General features: G+C 38.2%; 1 protein-coding gene across 1 annotated transcript in view; it reads right to left on the bottom strand.

Annotated features, from left to right (window-relative positions):
• mtnr1ba (melatonin receptor type 1Ba) overlaps positions 1-25,366 on the bottom strand; it is a 29,716-nt gene extending 4,350 nt beyond the window's left edge. The window contains exon 1 of the mRNA XM_044353125.1: positions 24,448-25,366. Coding sequence (XP_044209060.1) covers positions 24,448-24,643 — 196 coding nt within the window. The 5' untranslated portion in view covers positions 24,644-25,366. The remainder of the gene's footprint in view (positions 1-24,447) is intronic.
• Positions 25,367-26,013: the final 647 nt, after the last annotated feature.

Raw genomic sequence — 26,013 nt, 5'->3', positions numbered from 1 at the left:
TGTTGTCACCCAGCTGATATGGAGAGAGTGAACAAGACAGAGAAACATAGGTAGAGATATCTAGCTAAGTTAACAACTGCATGGGAAAGGATCACACTTCGGCTTAACAATTTTATTTTTATTTTTTATTTTATTTGATAGGGACGATGCAATTTAACATAGTTCCAATATAGAGCATGAAACTGATGTACTGCACAGAGAGTTTATAGCTATTGCTAATTTTCAACTCTTGTCCCTGGTTGGGCTTTACATATACAGTGTAATTAAAATATACAGCTTTCATCATCATAAAAACCACAGTGCACTACAGATATGAGGGTACAATAGAATACACATACTGAATTACATTGATTGTGATGTACAGTTTGAAAAAAAAAATTAACAATACAATACAATTACCTAAAAATGCTCTGGTTTGCTTTTAGCCAGCACTTAACCTTTGTTGTAAAAGATTTTATATCTGAAATTAATTTGATTTCAGTTGGTAATGTGTTCCAGAGTTGACAGCCCTGTATGGAGAAGGCTGATTGTCCAAATTTAGATCTACGATATGGTATTTTACGGTTGCCATTCAACATGCTCCTAGTTACTCTGGTACTGTCTTGTCTTTGGATATATCTAGAAAGAAGCTTGGAAGCTAAACTATTGATACATTTGAAAACTAATTTAAGAAAACAAAAATGAGTAAAGCTCTCAAAACTAAGAAGATTGTATTTTTTCAGTATGTGACAGTGATGCCACCGAACAGGCTTTTTGTCCATTATTTTTAGTGCCTGATTGTATAAGGATGTGAGGTGTCTGATTGTGGATGGTGATGCTTGAGTCCATACTGTCATACTATACGAAAAATTGAAGAAAATCATAGTGTGCATAAATAAGTGAGCTGCCTGAGTTGGTATGTAGTGCCTGATTTTTTTTGAAACAATTAAGGTCCGACTTTACTGTTTTTGAAATCTTCTTTACATGTTTATCAAATTTGAGTCGCGAATCTAAGATTATTCCTAAAAACTTGAAATCATTGACCTCCTCTATTTCTTCATTCCTTATCTTGATTTCAAAATTTTCAAGTGAGCCCTGTTTTCTAATGGAGAAACACATAGAAACTGTTTTTATCAAATTCAAGACAAAATGATTATGTTGCAGCCATTGATGGACATCATCCAAGTATGAAGTCAAGATCTCCGTTGCCTTGCTAGGTGACTTGGCTGGTACATATATGACCGTGACATCTGCATAAAGCTGGCAGTTGGCCTCTGGGCAGCTTGTAGGTAGGTCATTTATAAACAGACTGAAAAGCAGCGGACCCAGGACCGAACCTTGAGGAATACCCATTCTGTTGTTAAAAAAGGATGACTTTTCTTGGTCAACTTTCACACACTGCTCTCTAGTTTGAAGATATGTCTCAAACCAACCAATTGCTTGTTTTGAAAAATTGAATGTAGACAGTTTATACAGGGGAACGTCATGGTTGACAGTGTCAAATGCCTTTTACGGGTCAAGAAACACTGCCCCCACGACATTACCTCTGTCCAATGGATGCTTTACATTTTCAATGAAATAACAATTTGCAGTTTCTGTGGAACATTTTGGTCCAAAACAAATTGTTGTGGATGAAGGAGTTGATTGGTCTCTAGGTGGTCAACTAGCTGTGCAGCGACAACCTTCTCAAGTACCTTTGACAGGACAGGAAGAATAGAAATAGGGCAATAGTTGCATATCAGATCATGATCCCTTGTGTGATGACTGCCTTTTTTCAGTTATTTGGGAATTTGCTGGTCCTAATTGATAAATTGATTAGATGAGTCACAGGTCTTATTAATATAGAGCTGTATTTCTTAATGAAACAAGTATCCAAATTATAAATGTCTTTTGCCTTAGTATCTAATAATTTCTTAATAATTTCTGCAATTTTTGCTTCATTGACCTCTTTGATACAAAAAGAATCAGATGATTCAACTTCTGTGTTATTAGTTATAGTTGGGGCATCAAAATTTTGTGTCAATTCCTCTGCTGATTGTATAAAATACTGTGAAAGAAAATTGAATAGTAGGTTATCATTTTATAAATCTTTTGTATATATGTTACAAATGTTTTCAAACTAAGGAGTCAATGTTTGTCATCAACTAAATGTGTAATGTCATTGTCATTTTGGGGATACATGTTGGTGAAGAAATCCTACTCCTAGGCTAGTTGAACTCTTGAACCTGTTTCTATGTGAGGATTGCTTGCTGACCTCTGGGGTTAGCTAGAGATATCTTTGTCTTAAGCCTACTGTTTAAGAGACCATACTTGTTTGTAAGATGGTGTAACAGTTTGTGGAAGTGCCCATTTAGGGACCAGACTGTTTTTAGCTTTGCTTCTGGAGAAGTATAAAGCTGTCTAGTTTGGGTTCACAATCTTTAGAGAAAGGGCTGGCTTTAGGGAAAGGGCCAGCTGAACAACATGCTTTCTCTCCAAAAATACAAGATGATTGTATTTTTGTTTGTGTGTGGACATTTGTATAATTGTTACTGATGATGTGATGGATTGTACAGTGTCTACAACTGCTTCAACAAGTAACAATGTTTAATGCTTTCTCTATGTCTCCATGTGCCTCTTTCTCAAGAGAAAATTTCCACAACAATACATATTAAATTCATGCGCCATGGTGGCTTTATCTGTGATGGCCGTACCATTTATTTTCAGTTCCTTAATTCCTTTTTGATTAGATGATTTGTTGGTTAAATTATTTAAGTGTTTCCAAAGAGATACATTATGGCCTTTGGTGTTTCCTATAAGTTGCGTAGTATGAGGCTTTTGCTTTGCGTAATTCCAGGACTACTTTATTTCTTAAACTTTTGTAGATCAGATGATCAGTATTTAGTTTAGAAGACAATGATGTTTTCAAGGCCAGATGTTGTTTTTTCATAAGTTTATGTATTTCATTATTGAGTTATGGTAAAGTTGCTTTCCTTTGTTTACATTTCATGTTTTTGGTATATTTTGCTGTCACTAGAGCAGTAGTTATGAAGTTACAACACACATCCACGTCATCTATTTCTATAAGCTGATCCCAATTTATATTCCCAAGATCACATTCAAATTGCACAATTATGGACTTGGGGATGACCATCTTCACCTAGTCAGGGTTGCTCTACAAAACCGCAGCTGCTTTTTTGTCAGTTTCCGGACGGTAAGAATCACATTATGGTCAGACAGACCAGTTAATAGTTTGTATGTTTTTGTTATCTGATCTGATAAATACCATATCAATTAGGGTTCTACTGTTTCTAGTGATTCTTGTAGGTCCTTTAATCATCTGCTGGAAGTTGAACTTAAACATAATCATTTTCAGTTTTTGTTAATGTCACCATATAATACTGTTTCTATGTGAGAATCAAAACTTTTCATCATATCTTGTAGTTCATCATAAAAGGAGACACTGTGTGATGATGGGTTATACAGAACAACAACATTAAAATTCATCTGAGGTGAAAGAATCACATTTAGGGCTAAAGATTCAAGAGTGGTGTTCAGTTCTATTTCTCTGCATTTGTACTTCTCTTTGATAAAAATCAACCACCCCCCCTGCCAAACAAAGATAGTCCAGGTTTGAATCAGACAGTAGAGTATGAATCTGATCTCCTTTTGAGATTATGCTCTGGATATTTAAATGTCCACCAAGAATGCCTTTGGGTTTAGATTTCAGGTCCCATAACACTTTGGCACTTTTCCCTGATCCTGTTTCTTGGAGTGTCTCAGCAGTTCCCCACTACACGCAGTGGCATGTTCCATTTCAGCCCCTGCCCACAGTTCTGACAGTTTGTGTGTGGCAAATGGAACAGACTAACCAGTCAGGTTGCACTCGGTTACATGAGAGCAGTCTGATCCATATATCTTTTGGTGACTGCTATCAGACAATGCTGCCAGATCCTGCGATGCTGTTGCCTCTGTAGTACCCTGCCTGCCCTGGGCGATCAGATCCTCCACCAGTTGGATATTTGGCACTAGTGCTGGGGTGAAGCTGACTGTTTGTTCAATCACTGATGGTCCAGGATTGAGATGTACATCACCAGCTAGTAGTAGGACCAGTAGGATTCTTTGTAAATGCCACTTGCCATACTGTGTTGAGAGCTGTGTAGCAGTTATTGTTTTATTATGTTTAATCAGCCCCTTTAGTGAGCAGATGGAGTATAGAGCAAGATATCCATGTCCAAATGAGTACAGTTTTGTTTGATCAACAAAGGTTACTGACCATTTTAGGGTCGATGCAGCCGGTTTATCCTTTGGTTTAAAACAGTGTCCAACAGGAATCAGTAGGAGCAAACAACAGAGGGACAGCATACAAACTTTCCCTCAATCAAACAGCTTCACTTGAAGGATTTTCCTTTGCTTGGAGTCATCATGGGCAGTGTTAAAAACTTGCTGAGAGATGTAGGTCAAGATACCAAGTAGTGACAAGGACAGTGTTAGAGTAAGGAGGATTTGAGTGGAGCCCAACAAACTACTCATGTCCTTGGCAGCCATCTTGGATTTCTAGTATCATATCTGAGTCTAAATGTAAACAAGACAAGACGTATATTTGTATATTTTTCTCTAAAACCATGGTACAACCTCGTAACACTGATATTTTCATCAAAGGTGAAGGGATTGACATAGTCACTGATTTTAAATATCTTGGTGTGAAAATGGATCCAAATTTGAACTTTAAGAAACATGTTAAAAAAAAAAAACAGTTAAAACCATAAAGTATAACTTAGCAAATTTTATGCAAATTAGAAACTGTCTCTCTTTGGACACAGCCAAGATATTTATGCATGCTATGATTCTTTTCCATATGTCTTATTGCATTACATGTTGGCGGCAGTCTGGAGAAACAGCCACAAGACCTCTTGAGTCCTTATACAAACAAACTCTAAAAACTCTGGACAAAAAGCCAATGCATTCCCATCACTGTAGGGTACTGGATAAATACAATTTACTGAGCTTTGAAAATTTTAGATTATTCTCAAATTTGTGCCTAGTTTATAAAATTTTAAATGTTTAGGCCCATCCTCCACTATGTGACTTTGTGTATACTCACTCAGTAAGTTCTATTAAATCCTCCAGAACATCCTCTATACAAGATTGTACCATACCATTTCATCGCACTGCATTTGGGCAATCAGCCCTCTCTGTGAAAGCCACAACTCAGTGGAATGCCGTACCTGATGATATGAAGAACTGTATTTCCTGAAGATATAAAGAACTGCAGTTCCATCAGTATGTTCAAAAGCAAATTAAAAAATCTGCTAAAAACTACTCAACTCTGTAACCACTGACTCTAAATTTCAACTCATGGTCTTCTCATGAACGCAAATAATCTTGCTTTTAATTTGACAAGCGTACATTATTAATTTCTAGTTGACATCGTGGCATATTCACGATTTCAATGCCCATCCTCATGATTGCGGATGGAACACTTATGTTCACAGATCCTGTTTTTTAACTCTTGTTTTGGGCTCTGGGCTCAGCCCTGGGCTCACCCAGGGCTGAGCCCTGAAGTTGGAGATAATATTGGTCCAGAAACTTCAAATGGTTCTTTGTCAATACTTCCTTAGTTAAAAATAACAAAAACTCCATAGAGGGTTCAAAAAATAACTACGAGCATCCTTGTGAGGTATACTGGGGTACAAACTGGAGACATCCATGGTGCATAAAAAATCATTAGAGTCCACATCACAGTCCTTCAACTTATTCAAAAAATCTGTGGTGTCTTTAAGATATGAGGGCAATGCATATACCCAGTCTTTGATATGAGAGTCAACATACTGAGAAAGTGGCTCTGTTAGAGATCCATTACCAGATACAATCGGTCAACCTGGATGATGTAACAAGTCTTTATAAATTTTGGGAAGAGTGTATATAACTGGTCATATTGGGCTATAATATAATTCATTAATAAAGTGTACAAAGTGTGTACATGACTCTTTGACTACATATCAATGGTGTGATCAGCATTATTGACAACAAGCATCCTGCATCCAAAGTTAAGTAAAGGAGGGAAGGAAAGAAAGACACAAAGAAAGAAAGAATAACCATGATTATTAATTAGTTAGTAAGTCTCTGGTGTATATTCTGGATGGCAGTTATGAATTTAAGGAATTTTTAAGGCATAACAGAATTGTTTTATTAGTCTATATACATTGCAGGCATATTCATATTCAGTATAGAACTGAGGAATTAAGTTGAGTTTGATATATATTTTTCAACAAATGCTAACTGAAAATGTAGTACTGTTTTTCAGCTGAATTTTATTATACATACATAATAACATAAATTTCTATGTGTACCAAATATAACAAAATAAATGCATATACACATGTAATACGCAAGCATGTGTCTTTTTTATTTTATAATCCAAACTCACAAATCACAACTCAACTTAGATTGTTATGAATTTTGCTGTGAATATTCATGGTCCTTTTTATTTCCAGGGAACCCTTTTGATTTAAATCTCCCACAAATAATCAGTATGTTTAATTGCTTGTTTCACTCAATACTTTCACTGCACTATAAAAATGGCTGTGAAATCCACAGTAATTTACTGTGTCTCTCTACAGTTAATTACTGTGAATATTTTTTACAGTATAATACTGTGTATTAGGCCTAAAAACACAGTAATCAACATGGTATCATAGAAAATCACAGTAGTGAACACACTACTGTAGAAAATCACAGTAATAATCCCACTACTGTAGTTAATCACAGTTACCATTATATTACCGTAGAAAATCACAGTAACAATTATGTTACTGTAGAAAATCACAGTAACAATTACATTACTGTAGAATCACAATAATTATTATGCTACTGTAGAATATTACAGTAACCATTAGATTAGTATAGAAAATCACAGTAACTATTATAGTACTATAGAAAATCACAGTAATACTGATACTACTGCAGAAACCATTATGTAACTCTAGAAATCACAGTAACTATTACTTTAGAAAATCACAGCAAGCATTACATTACTGTAGAAGATCACAGTAACTATTCCAGTACCATAGAAAATCATAGTAACCATTATATTACTGTATAAAATCATAGTAACTATTCCAGCACTGTAGAAAATCACAGTAATAATCATACTACTGCAGACACCATCTTACTCTAGTTAAGGTAGCAGCTTTCCTTTTTGTAAAGAAAATCACTAATTTGAAGATTATGATGTAATAGTTTCAAATAAAACCCTCAAATTCATGGTAAATTCATGATTGGTTGAGCCAAAGAAAAACATCACATGATCTCAAATTTGAACAGCATCACTGAGTCAGTCTAGTCGCCAAAAGTAACTTACTTCACTGCAGCCGGTTTGGGATTTAACAGCTTTTTGGATTATTACATTATCTTATTTTTTTACCTTAAAGGATTTTCTTTTTAAGAGTGCTCGTGTTCTTGTCTGTTTTTGCTCGGTGTAAAGTTGTCAGACAGTATCATAGATGGATAAAGTGGACTTTCTGACATCCTGCAGCTTGCTTTCTTTACCAGCTAACATTTAACTGCAAGTTATTCTCAAATAAAGGAACCAACAAACTGAGAATATTCATAAATGAGCACTGGAAGATATGGGAGAGCACAAAGACGTCTTGTTCAACAGTCTTTGCAGTGTGCAAAGTGCACTTCTTGGTCCAATGGGTTGCTTGTAGGTGGCACTATGACTATGAGTCAATGTTGACATGGAGATGTGTTTTGCCACATACGCCACATATGTTTCGCCATTGCAAAACAAACTGTTGTAACTCAACTCCACATGGTCAGATCTTTCCCAAATTTCAAATGTTTGATAAGAGTCCCAGTCTGAAGACATGTACAGGCCCATATTGTATCATAGTAATAGCACCATTTACTGGCAGCAGGTTGGATTTTGAAAACTTTTCATCACAAACATCTTTGATGACACTGACCAATTTTGAGGTCAGTAGGGGGAGTTTGTTAATAATAGTTGACTTCCTGTTGAATTTAGGGTATGGCTCAAAGAGGCTTTTTTTGTGTCTGGACATGTTACATGTGCCTACAAAATTTCATTAGTCTACATGAAATTTAAAGGAGGGGCTTCAAATTTTAAATTCTGTAGGGGGCACTCTTGAGCAATTTTGCCATGCCCATCCCCAAGATCCATAAAATATTAAATTTTTCACCTCTTCTGATGAATGTGCTAAGTTTTGTAAGTTTTCAAGCATGTTTAGGCCCTCAAAATGTGTTTCTTATGGAATAATAATAATATAATAATAATAATTCCTTCAGTTTCAATAGGGCCTTTGCACCACTATTGTCTGTTGAAAAAGATTTTATTTAACCCCAATCAATACAGCAGTGACTGACATATCCATTCCGTCTGTCATATTTTAGTCAACATACAATCATGAAGCTGTTGCTCGGAGCAGTTGTTAAAAAATATATATTTACTTGAAGAAATATGTTGAAAATGCAAAATTACCAGTTGGTAAAAGAGTGAGAAACTCAGGAATTCTCTGTAAACTCCAAAGAAATTCCATTGTTCAAGCAGTTCAAAGATGCAGGAGTGCTCATAATAAATCCATGGTTGTTTGGAACCAGAAAAATAGAGCTATTTCAATCACTGAAAGAAAAAATTGGACATGTGAGCAACGATTCAGAGGTCTGGACATTAAAGTGTTGTTGAGATGCCTTGCTGGGGGAAGAAACTGCTCTGTGGTGTGCGGATACAGCAGCAGTCACCTCAATGACTTTTGTCATGTGTGTTTGTGTATATCAGTATGTGGTCTCTGCATAAGCTTTGATGTGGACCAAACATACATATGTATTGAAACCTTCACAGAATACCATGGGATATCTCCCCTCCTTTGTTCTCCTTTCCCTTCCCTCATGTTCCATCTACATCCACTCCCTTCTTTCCCTCCTCATCCTCCTCACTGTACTTGACTGTCACCATCAATCAGTGGCGAGCTTCGTCATCCCAGAGTTGTCCCTGCCAGCTGAGGTGTTGCAGAATTGAAGGAGAGCCTCATCTCCCAAACAACTGGCTTCCATTTCAAGGAATTGGTCCCTTTATGGCTGGTCCAAATAGAAGAGGGGGGATGGGGAGAGGGGGTCTCATAAAGAATGTGATGGTGAAGAAAATGAGGATTGGGAGGGAACAAAGGGACGGGAAGACAGGGATGAGATGATGGAGGACGGAATGGAATGTTAGGTAATCAGGGGGGAAAAGGGGGAGAGGGGGGAATAGCGAGGAATTTATATCAGTGTGTGAGGGGGGTGGCTGGAGCTGGGAGAAGGACATGGTAGGTCAGACAGACCTTTATGGGCTGCAGGGGCCAACAACACTAAAGCCTTTCATGCCCCTGGTGCACACCCCTCAGTGTGTTGTATTAGAAAGCTCAGCTGCCTTGGAGCATACACTAGAATGTGCTAAAACCATGTTTGCTATATGACTCACTTTTGATGACTATGGCACATGGGCTATCCTTACTGATGAATGACATCAATTAAACCTTCTGTTTGTGTTCTACCCATTGAAGCCCATTTAAGTGGATAATGTAAAAGAAACTCACCAGCCCCTTTGGTATAAATGGGCTGTTCAAAAAGCAAGTCAATGAAACATGGTGGTACCTGTGCTGTAATCTTCTTGATATGTGCTCAGTGTTTCTTAGTTTGTCATGCTATGTTGGTAATAAAGGAAAACGATGCTGGATCTGACAAATCATCTCGGGGGTTTCTACAAGGAAGTAATATTTAACTAGTATGTGCAACGTCCGATATTCATGAAAATGCATATGCATCTCAGTTGAGCTCCACTAAATATGTTGCTGCATTAAAGACCCTCTTGTGTAGCATTGCCTACTGTCAGCAGGAAATTCAGCCTTATGTGACAAACATCATCCAATTCACATGAAATTTACAAGGTGCGGTCTATATTTGTTATACAGGAACATGATGTATAAATAGTGGGTGTTGTCTGGCATGACATAGTGCACACAGGAAGTGATATTTAACTTGTTTATGCCACATCCAATATGAGCCTGGTCCTGAAGACATCTGTTTGCCCACAATAAAAGGCCTTTGACTGTGGTGTGCCCCGACATGCTTGAAGGTGCGAGGGCCCAATCATTGCTACAGCCCGAGCACCTAGCAGTGCAAAGGCCCTATTGTATCTGAAGGATTTTTTTTTCCCTTCTTCCAAAAGAAACGCATTTTTGAGGGGCTAAACATGCTCAAAAACATATCAAAGTTTGCACATTTGCAGAAGTCATGAAAAAGTTAATATTTTCTGGATCTTGGGAATGGGCATAGCAAAATGGCTCGAGAGCGCCCCCTACAAAATTTCAAATTTCAAGCCCCTCCTTTCAGTTTCATGTATATTAACAAAATTTGGTAGGCACATGTAACATGTCCAGACACACAAAAAAGCCTCTTGGAGCCATACCTTAAATTCAACAGGAAGTCAGCCATTTTGGGTTTTCACTGAGTGCCCTTGCCGTGGCGATGCGGCAAACTTCGATGTTTCGCCATGAAACAGGAAGTTGTAACTTTAATGTACTTTGTCCAATCTGCCCCAAATTTCTCATGCTTCATAAGGGTCACGTCCTGAACACATCTATGTGTCAATATTGAGTCATGGTCATAGTGCCACCTACTGGCAACAGGAAGTTACAGGTGCTGCACTTTTATGTCGTTTACCTAGTAGGTTGCACACATTTCCTTAAAATTTGGTCAGAAAAGCCTTAAGACTTTGATGATGCTATATTGAGAAGATTGTGAGTTTTCATTGAACATTGTTGCTGTAGTGATGCAGCAAATTTCGATATTTCACCTTTGCAAAACAAACTGTTGTAACTTGACTCCACATGGTCAGATCTTTCCCAAATTTCACATGTTTGATAAGAGTCCCAGTCTGAAGATATGTACAGACCCATTGTAATAGCACCATTTACTGGCAACAGGAAGTTATATGCCCCATAGTTTTACTAACCACTCCTAGCAGGTTAAACAGATCCACCTAAAATTTGATCAGCTAAGTTGCAAGACATTAATGATGCTAAATGGTGAAGCTTTTGAGTTTTTTTTTCTTTTATTCACAATTTAGTACATATCACACATACACACATACTCCTATACACAGCCACACGATATCACACAGAACAAAAGGGACAATACAAACTAGATGTGCTCACAGGACAAAAAAAAATTCCTACACTACCACAGTCTGTGGGTTGTCTGTTATTCAATATGAATTTGTCATTTTATAGTAGGGATGCACGACATTATCGGCTCGTCATCGGTATTGCTCGATATAAGCTCTAAAATTAAATATCGGCATCAGCCAGAAATGAACATTTTCTGCCGATTATGAGAGGCCGATTTGTTGCCTTCTCCTCCGCCACTTGACTGTGCTTCCCCCCACGGACTGTTTCACCCTCATGGTCCTGGTACTTCCTCCGCAGGCTCCACTTCACTCAGCTGCTGTCAGACCAGCTGCTTCTTCTAGCGTAGGCTAGCTGGCTGTGCTTCCCTCCGGCCATGCTGCTGCTAATGCTCCACTAGCCTCTCAGCTAATGTTAGCCCCAGCTCTCCATGTGGATCCAACGGGAGCACCAAGCCCTGGTTTGTAATTCAGGTTAAAGTGGGAAGAAGCAGCTGATCTGACGGGCAGCTTGAGTGAAGTGGAGCCTGCGGAGGAAGCACCAAGACCATCAGGTTAAAATAGTCCGCGGTGGAGCTGCTATGTTCAGCTGCACAGATAGGAAACACCTTGGTTGACAGGATGTATCACTCTGTTTGGGAAAAAAAAATCTTTTTGGTTGCCAACGGCGGTTGGCAACCAGTGTATTAGGTGCATTACCGCAATCTTCTGCTCAGGCGTTTCGATCAGAGATTAAATCCTACACATTAATCCTGTCTGTCTAATAAACTCAAAGAAAAGTATACTGCTCCATGCACTTGGCAAGTTAATTTAAGTTTTAATGCTGAGCTCCTGAACTCCAGTCATCCTAAGTATATTGTCATATATGGTCTTTCTTAAGTATACTTAGTACAATCTATGCTTACCTCAGCAAGCTGGAAAAAATATGTGCATATATCGGTATCGGCAATCGGCCACAATGAGTTGGAAGTATCAGCATATTGGTTATCGGCAAAAAATCCAATATCGTGCATCCCTATTTTATAGTCTTCGTATAGTTCAGTACTGAGGACCATGTGGATTGGAAATCTTGCAATCTTAAATGCCGTTCACTTGTAATTTCTTCAATAGGCAAAAATTCAGTTATCTGCTCCAGCTTTCAATGTGGCCTTTAAAGGGAGCAACCCTTTTACATTCATCAGGGACTGCAATTTATTAACATAAAGTGTTGCTGTGATCTCCAATGGATAGCATGTTAGTGATTCCAATGCTACCCAAAGAGAACTAGTTCCCAGCTTCCAACTTATAATATTTCTAACTTGGCAGGCCCAGTAATACTATAGAAAATTCGGAAGTCGTAACCCCCCTTTTAAACATGACTTTGTTATGGTGGACAACTTAATCGTAGGTGTCTTCCATATAAATTTTGTTAAACATCTATTGATCAGCTTAAAAAAGGGAATATAACATGGCAGCATATTAAAAGCATAAATAAACTTGGGGAGTATACTCATTTTAATGACGCTGATTTTCCCAATGAGAGACAATGGGAGAACAGACCAAGTCTGAAGTTTCTTTTTGCATTCCTCCAACAAAGGGTCTTAGTTTTCTTTAAATAATTTGTCCGAAGTGGGTCTTACTTGTACTCCAAGATATTTAAAGCCATGCACTGACCAAGAAATAGGGCATTCTTTCTTAACATTTTCTTCATTCAAGATGTTAAGAGGGCAAGCGATTGATTTTTGTAAGTTAACCTTGTACCCTGAAATCTTAGAAAAACATTGAATATCTGCCAAAACATGGTGCAAGGTTCAGTAACAAATAATAAAGTATCGTCGACATAGAGTGAAATTTTGTGGTGTTGTGTGCCTGCTATCACTCCCTTTATCATAGGGTTAGTTCTTATCATCTATGCAAAAGGTTCTAGTGCAAGAATAGTAATGGAGATAGAGGGCAGCCTTGCCTGGTACCTTTTCCTAAATGGACAGGGGGAGATTCCACAATATTAGTACAAACAGTGGCATTTGGAGTTCATATATTGCTTTAATCCATTCAATGAAATTATACCCTATTTATCTAGTACTAAAAAAAGAAAATCCCATTCTAAACGATCAAACATCTTGTCAGCATCAAGAGATATTCATAATGAGGGTGTTTTTTCCTGATTCAAATAATGTAATAATATAATGTTAAACAACCGTCTTGTATTATTAGATGAGTGACGACCTTTAACGAATCCAGTTTGATCTAATTTTATTAACTTGGGGAGAACTAATTCTAATCTCTTCAGTAGCAGTTTTGTGATTTTATACTCACAATTAAGCAGACTTATAGGCCTATATGAGGCACATCTCTGAGGGTCTTTACCTTCTTTTGGGCTAACAGAAATTCTTGCTGTATTCATAGAGACAGGGGGAGTGTTATGGCTAGAGAAGTTGTTAACCATTAACATAAAAACTGATTTAAGTTGTGGCCAGAAAGTTTTATAAAATTCTCCAGAAAAGCCGTCTGGGCCTGGAGATTTATTTGTTGGCAATGATTTAACTGTAGAAAACACCTTTTCCTCAGAGAAGTTTTTATTGATGGTTTGTTGATCTAAGGCTTTAACCTGAGGTAAATCTAAATAGGCTAAAGGGGCTTTTGTCTCAGAGATCGAAATATTTTCTGATTCATATAAACCACTGTGGAAGTCAAAAAAGTGTTTATTAATTTCTAATGGATCATATGTTACTTCATTTTCCATTTTAATGGCCATTATAGTTCTCTGATGATAAAATATAAGTATTAAAGTCCTCAATCCACTCTCATTTTCTTACAGAACATTTCATCTTCTAATAGCAAGTTGTTAAATCTCCACATTTTAGATCTATAAGCTTCATTTAGAGTAATTTCCAAAGAGATCATTGCATGGCCTGATATAGAAATTTCATGTATTTCACAAGATAAAACAAGCTTCATATATTTTTAGGAGGAAAAAAATAGTCTAAACAATGCCTATTGGAAAAAAGTATAATCCCTTTTTGCAGGGTTAATTTCTCTCCATGCATCTATTAACCTGGGTCCTGATCCCAAAGCATTTTTGTGGATTTTAGGGTTAGAACCTCCAGAGTGTGAGGACTTATCCAAATGTGAAAGAGTTAAGTTATAATCTCTTCCCATCACACCAAGTGTTGTGCATTGTGTATGTGGGTGTATCTGTATTAGGAGCATATATATTAAGTATGGTTATCTGTTTGCCCCAGATTTTCCCATTCACCAAAATATATCTTCCCTCTGTATCTGAAATCTGATCAATTAATTCAAAAGGTATATGTTCATGAAACAAAACAGCAACTCCTCGGCTGTTTGTTTTAAAAGATTAGAAGAAAATTTGTCCAACCCAGTCTTTCTGTAATTTAAGATGTTCTTCGGGTGAAAGATGAGTTTCTTGCAATAAGGTTATTTCCACTTTCTCTTTTTAAGAGCTGTAAGTATTCTTTTCCTTTTGAAAGGATCCTATACCTTTAACATTCCATGTAATTAATTTGAATGATCTATCCATATTAGTCCTTTAAAGAAAAAATAAAGAAAACACTCTTGCAACCCCTCAGGCTAGCATGACAGGTAGGATTTATGAAATAAGACAGCAACAAAAAAACAAAAAATCTACATTTAACACATGTAAAACACACACACTCAAAACACACATAGACTCACAAAAAAGTTCCATCTGCACCACCCCATTGCTGGGTGATATCTTATGGTGACCGCTGTTGTTGTCTAAGAGTTAGGGACAATGTAACCAGGTTTGTTTACATACCCTGAAGTGGCTTGTGGAGTGCCCCCCTCCCCCGTTCATAATAGTTCCTACAATAACCACACAATCATTTTTAGCATAACCTAAATACACTTATTCAGCCCCAAATAGCCTTTCTCATTGAATAACCGAGGGGACCATTATCAACCATTAGTCTATCAACAGAAACAGTAGTGTTCCCAACAGATTATAATTAGCCTACTTAAACACTTCAATAAACAACTTAGTGTCTCCTCATTTGTTTTGTCTCTTCAAAGGAGAAAAATAAACAAGGAAAATAAATGAAAAATAAAGTTCATGGGCTTCATTAGCATTCTTAAGTAGACCTAAATAACCGAATCAATGTCCAAGCCTGATTATCTTTTCTAGTCATACCTCCAGTGTGAGTTCATTGATCAGCATGGATTCTCACCACCAGCTTTGTATAATCCTTTTTCTTCCAGTTCTTTTACTGCTGCAGCCGGAGTTGGAAAAATTGTTGTAGTCCCATCTTCATTGAAGACTAAGTTTAGCAGGAGCCAGAATGTGTGTTTTGATGTCCTAGGAGCTGTACTCTGATGGGCTTGTACAGGGATCTTTGTTGTCTCACCTTGAAGGTAAAGTCGTGATCGAAGTAAATCCATGTGTCCTGTAGTTTTACCTCCTTTGCCCATGCAACTTGCAAGATGCGTCTTTTAGTGTTATTGTTGAGGAAGGTGAAAATAATCGGCCAAACAGAGTCTTTCTGGTCTTGGTGCGATTGGCATGGATGATGTTCAATTCTCTCTGCACTTCATGTTCTTTTTTTTTTTTAAGTATTAAACTTTATAGTGGAAAGTCGATGGGAGAAATTTTTGAAAGTTTATATCTCAAAAACTAAAAGTGCCAAAGTATTAATACTCACATACAGGTGTTCCATGTGGAATTGCTTAACATATTAAAACATGGGATCAATAGCGCCACCATGTGGTGTTTTGCATTTTGGCTAATACCTCATGAATCATGAGGCCTATCTAAATATTTGTACAGTGTGGTCCTTGGAAGATGATGAGTAGACTGATATAGGCCACATGAAAAAGTTTTTCCACCATTTTGTAATTTTTTGTAAAGACATTTTTGTTCTTCTGTTGGCACATATTTCATCCAATCTTAACCAAACTTAGATACTAAGCTATATACCATAATTAGATGACTCGGAACAAAGCTTATGTGTTCATTTTTTGGTATGATTTACCATTTGTCTGTAATTGGTTACCAAACTTTTGAAGGTGTGGCCAGATGTACTTAAAGACCCATGACTCTTCAATGCTTAATTGGATTGAAACCAATGTTGTATATACACCTACACTGCACAAGTGTGTAACATTTCATACAATTCTGGCCACAGGGAGGGCTAAAGTAACATTACAACCTGATATTTCTGCAATTCTTTTGTCCTTAATGAAATGGAACTTGGTAAACAGGTTCTGGTACAATTACTGCCATATCTCTTAAATGTAATATTCCATGGTCACAAATTCAGCAAAGTTGTACAGATGGGGATGCTGATCAAGTCTGTAGTATTTAATACAATTTCAACAGTGGGTGGCACTAAAAAATTTTGAAAAGTTGACGTTAGAGCAGAAACTTGTGGTGGCAACATCAGTAGCAGCAACTGGGAGCAGTTGCCAGCAGCAGGAACTCTCACACGCAATTTTTTCAGAAATTGCATAATAATTTGCAATATTATTGTGTGAGAGCTGCCAAGCAGTAGGATTGTGCTTGTGATTTAAGAACCTAATGAGATTCATGTGACATTGTCAAGATGGAAAACTGTGTACGGTTAGCTCTCTTCTCCACTGTGGACAGAAACACAGAGGGTGCAGTCCTCCAAGGTACAATGAAACCAATGAAAGATTTTTACAATTATGAATGTGTGCTGTTGCATGCACCACCATAGCTACCATTGAGGTCTCCGAGGTCTGGACCTCTGTAACTGTTACCACAAACTACACCATATTTGTAATTAAGTTATGGGGTAATCAGCTGAGATCCTCATAGATCTCCCAGTAAAAATGTGCTCTTTCAAGTGCAATGACAGGAAAGTCAAAAGATAACATCAATATCAGTGAGTGACATCAGGCAGTAGGGGAGAATGGGGTAACATGAGCCACTTTTTACATTTGATGATTTTACTGCAAAATAAAAGTGTATTTGTTTCAAATAATAGTTACTATATATACCTCAGGTTGTTGTGTACCCATGGAAATTAGAACAAGTTATCTAATCATTATGGTTTTGGAACAATGACCCATCAAAAAAACTCCTCCACAATTTACCCCAAGGTAGGCGTCTCTAAGAGGACCACTTGTCCCCTTAGAGAGAAGGGTAAATTGAGTGCTCAAGGGATCAATAGTGCTACCATTAAATACTGATATAAAATTACCCAAAATCCAACAATTTTGAGATAATGTTGAACTTTATTAATGCCATCATTTAAGAAAGGCAAAAATTCATACTTTTAAGTAAAATTAAATGTTTGTGTCCAGTTGTTCAATATATTACCTAAACATTTTCAGTAAAGATTAAACTGTGAACTTTGTGTGTTAGCTTCAGAAAGAGTGTCTGTATAAATGTGCTTTTGTGTATACAGATGGGTGACAAATTAAAGGAAAAACTGGTACAGGTACTGAATGCTTGACCCCTACAGTGAGGGGATCCGGTGGCTCTGTTATGCTGTGGGGAGCAATTTACTGGCAAGGTTTGGGTCCACTTGTCCCCTTAGAGAGAAGGGTCACTGCAAATCAATACAAAGTTGTTCTAAGTCATCATCTTTATCCTATGATGAAACATTTCTATCCTGATGGGAGTGCTCTCTTCTGGGATGACAATGCCCCCATCCATAGGGCACAAGAGGTCACTGAATCATATGAACTGTTAATGGTAAATGGACTGTACTTGTATAGCGTCTTTCTAGTCTTTCTTCAAACGCTGAATGGGTACAGGGGCTACCATACAATACCCAACCTGCCCATCAGAGGGAACTAACCATTCACACACAGCCATCAGGAGAAATTTGTGGTTCAGTATCTTGCCCAAGGACCCTTCGACATGTGGACTGAAGGAGCTGGGAATCAAACCACCGATTTACCCCCTGAGCCACAGCCGCCCCATATGCTATGGCCTTTGCAGTCACCAGATCTCAGACCAACTGAACACCTATGGGAGATTTTGGACTGAGGTGCTCTCCACCAACATCATCAGAACAACAAATGAGGGAATATCTTTTGGAAGAATGGTGTTAATTCCTCCACTAGAGTTCAGAGACTTGTAGATTCAATACCAAGGTGTATTGAAACTGTTCTGGCAGCACGTGGCCCAACACCTTACTAAGACACTTTATGTTGGTTTTTCCTTTAATTTGTCACCTGTCTGTATGTACAGCATGTTTGTGTGTGGCTTAAATTTAACATTGGTCAACATTGTAACACTTGTAACAGTAATCAAACATTAACATGAACAGTGTCTCTAGAACATCAGAAAATATTTTTAAGGTAATTCAATTCAATTCAATTCAATTTTATTTATATAGTGCCAAATCACAACAAAAGTCATCTCAGGGCACTTTTCACATGGATCAAGTATAGACCATACTCTTTAATTTACAGAGAAAGAGACCCAACAATTCCCCCATGAGCAAGCACTTGGCGACAGTGGTAAGGAAAAACTCCCCTTTAACGGGAAGAAACCTCAAGCAAAACCTGGCTCTAGGTGGGCGGTCATCTGCTTTGACCGGTTGGGTTGAGAGGTAAATTGAGCCTTTGACTCAACTTGCCCCAACATCACTGGCACATTTTACCCCACAACCTCCATTTTGACAAAACTGTTTCACACAGTGGCTCAGATCCACAGTAATGCTAAGTTTACGACCTTGTTTTGTAGCTTACACTGACTTTAATTAACATGTAATAATGTCCAAAATTTATCTATTTTAATTAAGATACAAGACTTTAGTAACATGGTGAATTTACTTGGAATGACAAAAATCTTTTTTTTGCTCTGCTTTGTTTACCATTCTCTGCATGTGCTTCAGTCCATGATGGATTGAGTAATATGAACTATACTCTCTTAACTTGTGGTCACATAACGACTTTTGTTTATGGTTACCTAGATAAAGGGGGTGGCTCATTTTACCCACTGACTCGATTTACCCCGTTCTCCCCTAATGTCATTTGTTAAACTTGGACAATACGATATATGTGTAGGTCTGCACATTGTACATAAACGCAACGTATCAACGTATCAACACACAAAAACATCTGGGGACTCAAATCTGCTGTAGTGTAGATGGTTAGTTAATGTTGTTATTCACAGATTTAAAAAAAGTGTTCACAGTTAAAGTCAATCTGAAAACCTTTCATTTAGTTTAGCTGAAGACTGGTGCAGATATGAACAGAGTCAATAAGCACATGCTTTCCATGGCAACCAGCCCACCAGTCCACAAACTGAGCCTCCTGTCAATGCTGTTTGAGACCATTTTCAAAAGATCAGACTGTCTTTGGTTGGTTGGTTGTTTGGTTGGTTGTTTGGTTAGTTTTCTAGACTGAGTCCAGTGACATGGATCACACTGCCTTTTTCCTGCTGTTTTACATCAAAGTCTGCCTCTGACTGGTCCCTGCATGTCGGTCAGCACTGACGATAATGTTTGGCTGTTGCTTGTGAGTTATTCAAATAAAACTACAATAAAATGAGAAACTGATCTGATGCCTCAAGCACTGCAGTGACAACATCCCACATTTTTGTTTCTTGTTACTATCATAATTTCAGTCTTTAATATCAGAGACCTTTAAATTATTATCCCCCATTAGTGTCACATCACACAATAAATAGTTCATACTACTACCCTGCTTATATTGTTATTAGTGTGAAATTCTAATCAAAGTAGGCTTACCATTTAAATTTTAGGTGAGGGAGTACTTCACTTTCTCACCTTCTGTAATGACAGAGAGTCAGCCTAGACAAAGAGAAGGAAGGGGAGATGCAGAGACAGAGGATAGCAGAGAATCAGACAGATTAAATGAGCATTGTGGAATAGCTGGTGGACCTTGGTTAAATATTTATCCTGGCTACGGCCCTGGTTGCACAGTATCTGTGCTTTATCTCTCTCATCAACATAACAAAATATCAAGGACATGCCAATATTATCATAATGACAATGGCTGTTACAGATAACATATTAGCCCTCAGAAACTACTGACATTTGAAACCTTATTTAACTAAACAAAAATACGCAGAATGTTATTTCTGTCATCTATCCCCACCCCACTATCCAGTGGGATGGGGATAGATGCTACCTCACAGGGAGTGTCAGAACAGGTGAGGCAGCAGATAAATCAGACAGTTTAACTACTGATGTCAGACTTGGAGGGAGAGGTGGCCATATTGCTGGTATTTTTGTCAATCTGCCACAAAGCTCTCACAAGCAGATGATTTGGACACAACACAGGGAAGTGAATACAGCATATCTAATCTGGCATTTCTAATTAGAACATCTCAAGCAGTAGAATATTTTTATCTCTGCTGGCAGCATGGCATGAGGATGGTGATATAGGTCTGTCAGTAGGTCTGTCCAATGCAGATATCTCAACAACTACATGAAATTCTTTATGCATACTCATGGATATGAACCCGAATGTTTTTGATGACCGTCTGACCTTTTCTTTCAAGTGCTAAGAAAACTTTTAATGACCACATGACCTTTCATTCAGCACCACCCTCAGAATAGTCTTTGGGTTATTATTCTCACTACTAGTATAATAGTCATTGCATAGTCATTACATTTTTGGTTTTGTCAAAACTTCCATATTGTGGGTTTCAGGATGTAGTTAGCTTTTAGAAATAATGTGGTCATAAATCCAACCCTGAAGCAATACACACTGCTAGGATATCATTTGGGTGGCGCAAACACTAAATCCCTTTACAATATTTTAATTTAAAGTTCATATTTGCTGCTATAAACAATCAAATAAAAAGATCTAAAATACATCAGACTCAGTCTTCGCAACCCTTTCATATCTTCCATTTCATGTCGATTTCATCGATAAATCCCCCTATTCTCTGACTGGATACTGAGGACATGATGATGTGTGGTGTGCTAAATGGTAGCTGTAAGATACTGAAGGGCCACTCACTAGCTTTTTACAGAGCTTTCAACCAATGAGAAACAAGCTATCCCCAAGACAACTGAGCAAACACCACTCCCTGAGGACGCAGTCTAGGGCTCCTGAAAGAGCTAAGTGGATATTAAGTTAAGATTTACTTTTGTCAAGTCACTGTTTTTAGTGATTTATTTATTTGGTATATTGCATTAATGACAGTTGAGATACAGACAGTGGTAGAGGAAGTATTCAGATCCCTTACTCATTAATATATTATTATATATGAAATTATTAGATTGTTAATCATCAAAGAGTAAGCAGCATTTTTCTGTTGTAGCAAGGTGAAGCTGGTTTTAACTTTTTTCTATAGTCAGGTATAGTTTAGTCCAGTGGTTCCCTACCTAGGAATCAGGCCCCTTAAAAGGGTCACAAGATAAATCTGAGGGGTCGTGAGATGATTAATGGGAGAGGAAAAAAGAAGAAGTTCAAATATACAAATCTGTCTTCAGTTTTTGGACTTTTCTCTTAGCTTTTAGGTATTTGGAAAATATTGCATGATTTGAACAGTTACTGAAATGAAACCATGTGAGAAATTTAGAGGGGAAATGTCTCTTTGGCAGAACTGTTTCAGATAGGCATATGAAACATGACAAGGAGACACAACTACACACTGATTTTATACAACAGCTGCAAGACAAAAAGGTGCTTAACCACTGCCTGAATTTTGTAACTAGTTCTAGTTTTGTAACTAGCCGCTAGTTAAATATAGTGCAGAAAGAAGTACAATACAATAGTATTGTCTTGTAAAAGTACAATATTTCCCTCTGAAATGTACTGGTGTAAAGTACAAGAAAACTGAAATACTCAAGTGAAGCAGTTTATCCCAAATTTTTTTTAGACCTCCTTAATGCTGAGCACCTGCAAAACTCAGAAGCCACAAAGCAGCAGCTGTGAGTTGTCATTAGGTGAGGTGTTTATGCATATTAAACATTTTTAACAAAGTGATTTAACTATTTTTTTTACTTTTTCTTATATTTTAATATATATGAAATCATAACATAAAACATAATTAATGTAAATAATACCTCAATTTAATGCGGTAAAATTATATTAAAAATGCACAATAAATGTAGAATGATATGAAAGATTTTGCAGCACCCTTGACCTGTCCTCAAGGCACCCACTCTGGAAACCACTAAATTACAAGTGCCTCAAAATTTTATTTATGATGTATTGTACTTGTGTAAATGCTACTTTTCACTACTGGATACAGACATGAAACATGGAGAAAGAGAGGCATACGACATGAAACAGCTGTCCACCGCAGGAATTGAACCAAAGATGTTGCAATTACATGGTATGGTTTGTAACCACTAAGCCACCTGGACACCCAATGTCAAACTGCTCTTCCCAAGGTCAACTTTGATACTCAACCACAGCCGTGTTATAGATCTGTATTACCACATATAGGCAAAAATAACAATTTATAAAAACACACTTTAAATGATAAGTACATAGCAAGCACAGAGCATCCTAGAGCCTACATAACTGGGGCTACTCTAAATGCAAGCTTTTGCATTTCATCCCACCATCCACACAGAAAGTCATTTAGTCATTTACGATGATCTTAGACTTTTGTTTAAAAAAAAAGCTTACATTTTAATGTAAACTGTGCTGAGCAGCACGGCAGTAGTAACTTATAAAATATCCCACAAATATTCACACATATTGCTTATCCCTTGGATATCTAAAGACCTGATCCATAATTAATCCTTACCCTAACCTGTTTTAACCTGTCACAAAAGAAGATGGAATGCAATAGCAGTAAGACCAAAATGAGGACTTCAAACACACACAGACTTAAACAGGCTGAATGAATCTGGCTTAAATTAAATATTCTTTATGAACTATAAGAGACACATTTAGGAAGCTTTACATTAATGAACCTACAAACACTGTGTGGATGGGAAATTTGACAAACAACTTTGGTGAGACAGTGAATGGAGATGTGAGTGGATGAGGCAGACAATTGAAAACAGCTTGTTCAGTTAAGCAATGACAGAGTGTGGATGGATTGAAACTCATTCATTTCTGCTGGACAAATGTGTAATGCTAGTCATTCATTCTCTGCTGATTCACATAGCTACAAAGAGAATATTTAGCCAAACACCATGTGATATCAGGTTACCATATTATTATTGTCGCCTCAGGCAGGACATACCTTCACTGTCAACAGAATGATGGTTTATTCCACTGAGGTGATTTGTTGTTGATAACGAAGCCCAGCTCATAGGGTACCATTTCTCCTCACACACCACATGTAGCCTATATTAACCAACTCCATGCTCTTCTTTGTGTCTCTGTTGTCTACATACGCACGCATGCAGACACACATACACACACACACACACACACACACACACATGTCACAACACAGTCGTGTTTCCATCATTTCAGAGGACATGCCACATGCCTAACCCTAACCCTTATGCTAACCTTAACATAACCCTAAACTAACCTAAACTTTAAACTCTTCACCCTAAAATTAATGATTTTACATTAAGGGGACTTGCTTTTTAAGGGATGCGAGTCCCCACAACATGACTGTGTAAAAAGATTTACGTCCCCACAATGTGAGGAATACCTGGACCACACACACACACACACACACACACACACACACACACACACACACACACAGTGGTGTTTCCATCACATTGCAATGACTTACATTAATTTCCTGGAGACTTATCCTAACCTTAATCATAACCACTACTTGCCTAACCCTAACCCTTATGCTAACCTTAACATAACCCTAAACTAACCTAAACTTTAAACTCTTCACCCTAAAATTAATGATTTTACATTAAGGGGACTTGCTTTTTAAGGGATGCGAGTCCCCACAACATGACTGTGTAAAAAGATTTACGTCCCCACAATGTGAGGAATACCTGGACCACACACACACACACACACACACACACACACACACACACACACAGTGGTGTTTCCATCACATTGCAATGACTTACATTAATTTCCTGGAGACTTATCCTAACCTTAATCATAACCACTACTTGCCTAACCCTAACCCTTATGCTAACCTTAACATAACTCTAAACTTACCTGAACTTTAAACTTCTCCCTAAAATTAATAATTTACATTAAAGGGACTTGCTTTTGTCCCCATAAGGGCGGCGAGTTCTCACAACATGACTGTGTAAACACATTTATGTCCCCTCAACATAAGGAATACCTGGACGACACGCACACGCACGCGCGCCAACACACACACACACACACACACACGCACGCACGCACGCACACGCACACACACACACACACACACACACACACACACAGCAGTACCTACTAAACCGTGTAGCCTATAACAATAGCTTTTAGCTTCTTACCCGCATTTCGGAGTTTGCGGTTCCTAAACACGGACACAATGACCAGCAGGTTTCCCAGGACATCTACCACAGTGGTGAAGATCAGCACGCTGGCCAGCGCCGTGATTGCCCATGCAGGACGCGCTGCCCCCTGGCTCGGCTCCGGCCCGTGTTCCGTCCGGTTCTTCAACAACGACTCATCCTCCGGCATGTCCATAGCCTCTATCGCCCCCCCTTCACACCCCGCGGTCGGTGTGACTGATCGCTGGCATGCTGCTTCACTGTGACAGCCAAAGATGTCAGCTATGTCCCTCAGTGGCCGCGGGTTTTCTCTGCGCTGTCACTGCGTCCAGCCGCTTAACCTGCGCCAGAGTCCGGAGCCGCTCCGCCGCCCCGCCGCCCCGCTGCCTGTCCACTCGGAGCGGAACGCAGCCCGTTAAGACCCATAGACAGTCTAGGGGGCCTGGATACTAAGAGCAGAGATGTATCACCTGAATCTCCACACCTCCTCCTCCTCGTCGTCCTCTTATTCTCTCCTCTGCTTTCTCTCTCCAGACCTCATACTCCTCTTCTCCCCTCTTTTCCTCCTCTCCAGACACCCTCCTCCCCTCCCTCCTCCCCCGTCTATGTTGTCTATGGGACTACAGGCAACTGGCTGAATCTCCTCTGGCATGCTGCGGTCTGTACAACTACTGTAGTGCGTACTGGATGGCTTTTGCTCACCGTGGTAATTATGAGGACCGTTGCAACATGTCATCCAGTTGTTTCAGTAAGCATTTGTCCCTGATCAAGGTTTTGATAATCACATAGGGAATAGGAATTTGAAGAACTATCATCCATTTGAAGTTCTCCTTTTCAGATGAGAGTTTTGATTCTGACTTTAAAAATCACAAATTTTGAATTGTTTTTTCTGTTGCGTTCAATGGATGCCTGATGAAGGTCTAAGGCTGAAACACTGCATTTATAATAAACCCAGTACTGACAGCATACAGGAATGAACCATTTTCTTTTGAGTGATTTCATTTTCCTATGCACATGGTGTGTATAAGACAACACTTTAATTGATGTAAAATATTGTTTTTGAAATGCCATTGAAACTGTGCATTTGGGAGATAAATCAAAAGTAAAACCAAATCAATAATTTAGTGGAAAAACATTATGAATGCAGATGTGTCCATATAGGTGTGCTGCATCATCATCTCATCAGATCAGTTTTCTAACCCACAGACTCAGATAGTAGTCATAACTGATCTAGCTTATGAATCCCTTTGTATACCCAGATTTACCTCAGGGTTGTGTTCTTCCTCCTCTCTTTTTGTCTTGTAACCATATTATTGCTGTAGTGAATATACTGTTAGTACTTGCATGTAGATTTGTTGCCAGAACCAGCTTTTTACTCACGTTGCAGTGAACCACATACTACCACCAACTGTTTTCTTGCACCCCCTCTTCTACCAAGCCTTTCAAACTGTGTATTTATGTCCATTTCACCAGCTATTAGCCACAACTCCCTCCTTTCAGGATCTCTTAAAGGAAATCTCTGGAAAGCATTTTTCAGCTATCAAATCTGCAAAGAAAAAAAGGATG

Source organism: Thunnus albacares, chromosome 6, assembly GCF_914725855.1.
Source record: "Thunnus albacares chromosome 6, fThuAlb1.1, whole genome shotgun sequence".
Lineage (NCBI taxonomy): Eukaryota > Metazoa > Chordata > Actinopteri > Scombriformes > Scombridae > Thunnus > Thunnus albacares.
Note: the sequence above shows the minus strand (reverse complement) of the source record. Positions and strands in the feature narration are given on the sequence as shown.